Source organism: Lipotes vexillifer, unplaced genomic scaffold (genome assembly GCF_000442215.2).
Source record: "Lipotes vexillifer unplaced genomic scaffold, Lipotes_vexillifer_v1.1 scaffold469, whole genome shotgun sequence".
In the NCBI taxonomy this organism is placed as follows: Eukaryota; Metazoa; Chordata; class Mammalia; order Artiodactyla; family Lipotidae; genus Lipotes; species Lipotes vexillifer.
The window spans coordinates 4,020,192-4,027,881 of NW_006788006.1; the positions used below are offsets into that span (position 1 = coordinate 4,020,192).

The 7,690-nt window shown below is 49.5% G+C and overlaps 1 protein-coding gene across 1 annotated transcript in view; it reads left to right on the top strand.

Annotated features, from left to right (window-relative positions):
* GATAD2A (GATA zinc finger domain containing 2A) overlaps positions 1-7,690 on the top strand; it is a 102,415-nt gene that overhangs the window by 61,109 nt on the left and 33,616 nt on the right. The window contains exon 3 of the mRNA XM_007461091.1: positions 3,139-3,407. Within this exon, the coding sequence (XP_007461153.1) occupies positions 3,139-3,407 (269 nt within the window). The remainder of the gene's footprint in view (positions 1-3,138; positions 3,408-7,690) is intronic.

The window sequence follows — 7,690 nt, forward strand, 5'->3', positions numbered from 1 at the left end:
GCGCTTGTCCTTCCTGCTGGGGGGAGGGAGAGGCCACTCCTTACTAACACCTGCCCTCCCCAGGAGCAATTGCCTGGTGGTGTCCGGGATTGGCCAGTGGCAGGCCCCATGTGGGCACTAAGGCAACTGCCTTCCCAGTGGAGGAGGCTCCACCCAAGGAGGGGGAGGTCAGAGCCTGAGGCTCCATCCCCCATGGCTGGCCCCGCCCCCTCCAGCTGTGCGCACCCTTTCTGTGGTGGGGGAGGGGGGCAAGGCTGCTGCACCCCTCCCCCACTCAGCAGCCTGCCAGAGGCACAGGGCGTGCCTGGGGTTGGCAGAGTTCCAGCCCCTCAGCTTCTGAGTGAGCTGCCCTGACACTGCACACAGAACACAAGCAGATGGTCTCCCAGGTCCTCTGCTGGGGACCCTCATCAGAACTGTGGCCTAGCATGGTCTCTGGGGCTGGTGGGAGCAGCCCCATGGGTGTGAGGCTCTACTCTGGCCCCTTGTGACCGCTTGTCCTTCACCAGTGACAATGAAGTGAGGTCACTGGGGCACCACCTTGCTGGTCTGGTGACCTGATGCACAGTGACCTCCTCGTCAGCCTCTCCTCCCACCCCAATCCATGTGGGCAGTTGGGAGGAAGGAGGGACTTCATGCAGGGTCTGGGGTTCAGATGAGCTTCATGGATTGGAGCCTGGGGTTTACAAGGCCGGAGGCTGTGCTGGGGGTGGGGGCCCTGCAGCCTGGGCTGGAGCAGAGGTGAAGTGGGGAAGTATTGGGGGCGGTCTGAGTTCTTGATTGGGGGGTGCTTTCTCCCTGTTCACTTCGGGCCTCCCCTCCCCCAGTGGGCACCAGGCCAGCCTGGGAGCTTCTCCCTTAGGGACAGAATTTCCTTTGACTCCAGTGGGGGCCCTCCTTGCCTGAGGTCCTGGACTCCCTTCATCTTTTACCCCCAATAGGCTCCTCTCTGATCCTGGGAGCACAGGTACCCACCATCCAGCGTGGCCGCTGAAATCATTCCTCTCATGCAATTGCCCATATGTTCGAGCAGCTCCTGTTGTTTAGGCAGTGCCCCAAAGGAAAGTGACCCATGCCTCCCACAGTGAGGGAGAGGAGGGGAGGGTGACTGACATTCAGTTCAGGGCAGTGACTTGTCTGCAGCTCATGGGGAGACAGGACAGACAGACTCAGTGAGCAGGCCGACAGCATTTGTGGTGAAAGCATGTTGGAAAAGGACAGAAACTAGAACTTTAGGCTGAGAGGGACGTGGGAGCATCCCTTGCTTCCCTCTGGGGTGGTGAGGAGATGACCTCTACAGGTGAAGGAGGGGATGGGGAGACCTGGGTGAGAGCAGAGGGACGGAGTGTGGCTGAGGGCTCAGGTGGCACGGGGTGGGCAGCAGGTGCAGGCTGGGATGCCAGGAGGGGTTGGAGGCAGATGGAGGCCAAGTTGATAGGCTGTGCCCTTGAGCTTCAGACTTCTCAAGCCCTGCCTGGAATGGGGAGCACCCCGGGGACGGGGGTGACTTGACCACGGGGAAACCTGCTTGATTCAACCCTTTTGGACTGCCCGTGGGAGCAGATGTCTGAGGGTCGAGGCCGGGGCATGCTGGCCTAACACGTGTCAGACGGACGCTCGGCCTCCTGTGCCAGGAGCACGAAGCAGCTGTCACTTTCCTTCCTTTCAGTTTGAGTCCAAGGCAGGGCCCTGCACTGTTGCTCATTTGTGAAATCAGCTCCTTTAAGGAGCTTGCAAAAGAGTCAGCTCAGGACTGTGTCCCAAATACAGTGATGGGGCCCCTTCAGTGCCCTGTGCTCTCCCCACCCCCGCCAAGTCTCCAGAAGGTGGGCTGCTTTGGGACTGGTTCTGCCTGGCCATACCCAGGACAGGCCTCCCAGGGTGTTTGCTGGTGAGGAAACTGAGGTGCTGGGTGCCCTACCTGCTTGGACACAGAGCCAGGAGGTCTTTATCGTAGGCGTACTGCAGGTGTGAATTGGGATTCTTTGAGGGGCTCATACAGTGTGCTCCTCCCCGTGCCCCCACGTTGGTAGATGTGGGCATTGACTGTCCTGTGGAGAACTGGTACTTCAGGAGCCTGGCAGCTAAATTCTTTTTTTGTCCTGTGATGAACTCTTGCATGGCTTTTTAGACCCTGACTGTTGAAGTCTGGTTTCCCATGTCCTGCCCCGCTGGGACATCAAGGCTGGGCTCTGAGCGGCCCCTTTAAGAGCGAGTACTCGTGTCCCAGACTTGGTTGTGGAATGCCAGCAGTCTCCCTGTAAACAGACATCACTGCCGTCTTCCCTCCTGTCTCTGTGAGGGTTAACAACTCTTCAGCTTGTTGTCTGGAACCGGTTCAGACTGGTTTTCTGGAAAGTGCTTTGTCTCTCAGACTGAATCCTGGGAAGGGTCATGTGGAGCCCAGTGATGTCATGGGATCAAAAACTGACTCAGCTGTTTTTTTTCTTCTTTTCTTTCTTCTTTCAATCAAGATATGTGTATGCTGCAGGTACAGGGTGCCGGCATGGTGATGGGCCAGGCCTCACCCCACTCAAAGTTCGCCTCATTGGCAGTCAAAGGGTTAAATGTGACCCCCCACTCCTCACCCCCCTGAGGTGAGCAGGGAGTGAGAAGGCTGCCCCTCACTGAAGCGGGAGTAGAAGGGTCAACCCTCATCAGTGCAGTGCAGGGCTGGAGTTGGACTGTGACCCTGCTCCTGAGACAGCATGGTCCCTCCTTCTTGGATTCCAGATACCTCCAATCCCATGTAGGTGCTCAGGATCCCATAGGCAGGGAATTGAGATCTAGAACAGTTTCCTCTATTTGCTCTTGAGTCTGGAGTGCAGAGATTTCCCCCTTCTTTCTGATAAGCAGCCACCTTCCGTTGTTCCTGTCCAGGTCTCTGCAGGTTTCTGGCCCTGGATGGGGCGATGCATAGCTTGGCTTCCCAGATGCTGTGTTGCTCCTGCCCTCTCTTTCCCCAAGGCAGTGAAGAAATGTCCTGGGCACGCTTTGTGGGCCCTTCATTTGTTGTACCTACTTCTGCCATTGTCACATGGTGAGGAAAACACTCCATGCTGACATTGTGAAAAGTCTGAGAAGACAGCCACTTCGTTGTGCCAAGTTTAAATGTCATGTTTTCTCCATCCCCTAAAGTTCAGAATGACTGAAGAAGCATGCCGAACACGGAGTCAGAAACGAGCGCTTGACCGGGACCCAGCAGAGGACGATGTGGAGAGCAAGAAAATAAAAATGGAGAGAGGAGTGTTGGCTTCAGAGTTAAACGCTGATGGAGACATGAGAGTGACGCCTGAGCCGGGAGCAGGCCCAGCCCAAGGGTTGCTGAGAGGTGCAGAGGCGATGGCCATGGGCAGAGGCGAAGGGCAGGTGGGCGATGGGCCCGTGGACATGCGAACCACACACAGGTGAGCAGGAGGGTCCAGGAACCAGGCCTGGGCGTGAGGAGGCCTGTGGGGGTGAAGCCGCCGTCAGGCCTACAGGAAGCAGCTTTCGGTGGCTTATCATGGAGATGGCTGTGGGCTCCAGCCCTGGCACCTCCCCCACCGTCCTGGCCAAGGGACCTCCCTCTTGGGGCCCTGGGGCCCAGACATCTGTATCATGGGGCGTGGGTCTCACAGGATGGGGGAATGGTAGCCTCTGTTGGCTCCCCTGCTTGACAGCAGGCCTTCACTAAACTTGTACTTGCTGTCTAGCTCTGTGCTTCTGGTTTATAGGAAAACTTTTTCATTTGGTCCAGCTTCCCTGCTTTTCAGATCTGGGGCATGGGAGGCCGGGGATGATGCTACACCCTGCTTGGGTCACTTGGCTAGGGGCAGAGTCGGGAGCACAGCCCTCTCACGTGCGTCACCACTCCTCCTAGGCCGTGCATCAGGGAGGAGGGGCCCCTTGTTCGGGACTCCTGTGACGTGTTCTTTCAGTTTCTCCTTCATTGATACTGATTGCTTCAAGAGTAACTTTCCCAATCCTCAGCTTTTAAGGAAAAAGCTTGAAAGAAATAAGACTCAGTGTACCACCCCATGTCTTCACTAGGAAACCCTCTTTTCTCCCTGTAAAGAGAATTGCAGGCCTAGCACCAGCTCCTGCTTTACCCCTCCCTTCACACCCTGATGTCCCATGAGCCAGCAGCTGGTGGCCATGGCCTCCTGAGACGCCCCACAGCCCCTCTGTGTGTGGCCCCTCTGTGGTTCATCCCTTGTCTCCCTCAGTGCCTCCTCTGCAGACTCCCTTCCATGCCTGTTTGCCCCGGGGTGGGGTGAGGGGCAGTAAGTGCAGGTCTGGAGAACCTGGTGCTCTTTGCCTCCTTGTGTTGACTGACCCCGCAGAGGGACCCCAACCTGCAGTCTTTGCATTAAATTCATTTGGGCCCCACACTGTTGGCATCCTAAGGACTTCAGAGATTGTCTGACTCAGTATTTCTCAGCTTTAAAATTTCTAACCATCTTGAGATAAATGGGAAAATCTAACCCCCTCCTACTGGGGAAGCGTATTAGTCTGGGGTGTGTGCTTTGTGTTTTTGCTACCCAGAAAGGCCTTTTTTTATCTGGCTCTGCTTTCTGCAGTCCCTGTTCTAAAACCAGAGGCCTCTTTTAAAGTTCTAGAAATAAAATTTTAAGTTTGGGTCTGCTTTCCCTTCCCTTTCCTTTCAGAATGTCACAGGTGGGTGAAGAGAAGGAGGAACCCACACTTGCAGATATTTACTGGGTCCCTCTTGTGTTCCTGCGCTCCTGGTCTACATTTTTTCCTGTAATCACCATGCTCCCCTGTAGGGCAGGCCAGTGAATTGTGAGGGAGAGGTTAAGTGTTGAAGGAGCATAAAAGAATGTAAAAGAGCAAGAGACAGAGACTAACCCAGGCACACAGAGCAGGGGTTCTCCTGTGGGACTAGGGAGACCCCAGGGCATTCTTGAAGCAGTGTGAGATCGTGGAAGGAGCCCGGCTTTGGCAGAGTGGGGCTCAGATCACGCTCTCTGACTGACCTTGGGCAGATGATACTGGCCCGTGCTTCTTCATTTGTAAAATGGGTGATAATCTGTGCTCTGCATCTCTGGGTGACAGATGCGTGCCCAGAATTGACCCTGGTGCATGGCATGTGGTGAGGGAAATAAGTGTTGGTAACAACTACCCTTCAGTCTTCAAGCTTCACTTAAAATACGACGTCACATATAGAGCTAGTGTCTCCTTGAGTGCTCACATAGAGTGTTCTGTCTAGTTTGTTGAAGTATAGTTGTGAATTTTGACAGAATAATAGGATCAAGTCCAGCCTAGAGCCATTCTAAAACTGTAATCTTTTTTGGAGTGAGTGGCCATGGTTTCTGTGTTAGAAGCAGGCAGTCTTTGGATGCTCATTGAGAGCGTCTGGCTCATCCCTTGGGAACCTCCATATAGAGAATTTTATTTAATTGAGGTATAGCATACATAATGAAAAGTACACATGCGCCACTTGGTACATTTCACAAACTGAGCACATCCTTGTAGCTCAAATCAAGAAATAGAACGTTACTAGCGCCCTCATGCCCACTTGTCACTACCCTCCGAGTAACCACTTTCTTTTTTTTTTTTTTTTTTTTTTTTTTTTTTTCGAGTAACCACTTTCTTGACTTCAAACAGCGCAGGTTAGTTTTTCCTGTTTTTGAACTTTAAGTAATTGGAATTATATAGTCTGTACCCTTTGCTTGCTTTCATTCAACATAATGTTTGTGAAATTTACTTATGTTGTTGAATGTAGGAATAGTTACTCTTTTCATTGCTGTATAGTATTTTTCTAGAATTTGTTTGGCTCTTTTTAAAAACTGTTTCTTTCTTTCATGCTGTGCTATTCTTATGACCCAGTTTAGGCATATTGAAGGCTAGAGGGGAGTTTCTGGTGGCTTCTAGCAGAGAGAATTTCCTTTTTCTTTAAGGAAGTGCTGGTGAATTAAAATCACCAAGATACAACTTTTTTTTTTTTTTTAAAACAACATTGGGGAGATTTAGAGCATGCGGAGATCGATAAAATGGTAGGATCAGTTCTCTCCTTCTCTGCAGTTCCCCTCTTCATCTCTCTTTGGCATTTTTTCTGACTTAGTCTCCCAATGTGTGTGTGTTTTATTTTCAAAATAAATCAAGGTTGGAGGGCAGCTTCCAGCAGTGATTGAATGAGGAGCAATTGTCAAATCCTTTCCCCAAAAAAACAACTATGAAGCAGCACAGAATTGACCCCCCCAAAATCAGCCATTTCAACACTCTGGAAGTTGACTAGAAGCACACAACAATCTGTGAAGTGTTTGTGCTTAAGAAACTGCTGAACTCTGGGTAAAAATGGTGAGAATATGTGGCATTTGACCTGGGGCTCCTCTCATGCCCTCTCCCCAGCTCTCTTGGTAGGGAAGTTCTGCCTAGCCAGTGCAGGCTGTAAGGACCAACAGCTTCTCTGCAGGGGTGAGAAGGGGCTCACTCAATTTAGAGTGGTGTGCAGCAGCCCTGCCTGTGGCCTTGTTGGTTAAAGTGACAGTTTTGGAGATGGGTAAGTGGGGAGGGACAGTGGCTGTATTAGCCCAAGGTTGCAGACATGTTTGGGGGCAAGACAGAAAAAATTTGAAGAAAGAATGGCCAAACATGTATTTGAGCAGAAGCTTATCCAAGGAGCTTAACAAACCTCAAGTAGCATAAATACAAAGAGATCTATACCTAGACACATCAGAGTCAAACTGTTACAAGCCAGAGAAAAAGGGAAAATCTTGAAAGTAGCAAGAGGAAAACCACTCATCACATATAGGGGAAGCATTAATATAATTAACAGCTGACTTCTCACCTGAGACATTCAAATGGAAACCAAAAGGGAACTGAATGGCATTTAAAGTACTCAAAGAAGAAAATTGTCAACCCAGAATTCTCAGTGCATGAGAACTCTCCTTAAGAAACGAAAGCAAAAAGAGATTTTCAGATAAACAAAGACTGAGAGGATTTGTTGCTGGCAGACCTGCTGGTTCTTCAGGCTGAAAGGAAGTGACATGTTGGTAACGTACATTCACAGGAAGAAATAAAGAGCACTGGAAATGGTAAATATGTGGACTAATAGAAAAGACATTTTTTTCTCATTTCTTCTTAGTTAAAAGACATAACATCATGTGAAGCATTAACCATAACACTGGATAGAATTGACAAAAACAACCATATAGCTCTTTGGTAGTTGACCAAAGGCATACAACAATCTGTTGTATTTATAACATATATAGACACGTGATATATGGGACAACAACAGTACAAAACAGGAGGAATGAAATGGAGCTGTATTGGAGTAAAGTTTCTGTATTTTACTGGGATCAGGTTAGTGTTAATCTGAAGCAGACTGTGATGTTAATAAAATGCTTATTGTAATCCCTAGAGCAACTATTAAGAAAATAACTTTAAAATATAGTTTGAAAAATCAACAGAAAAATTGTGGTACATTAAATATTTAACACAAAAGAAAGCAGTCAATGAAGAACAGAAGAACAAAAAAGAAGGAAGACATGTAGAAAACAAACAGCTAAATGATAAATGTAAATCCAACCAGATCAATAATTGCATTTAATGTGAGTAGTCTAAACACCCCAATCAAAAGGCAGAGATTGTCAGAGCAGATAAAAAAGGCAAGATCCAGCCTAATTTTATATATATATATATATATATATATATATATATATATATATATTTTTTTTTTTTTTTT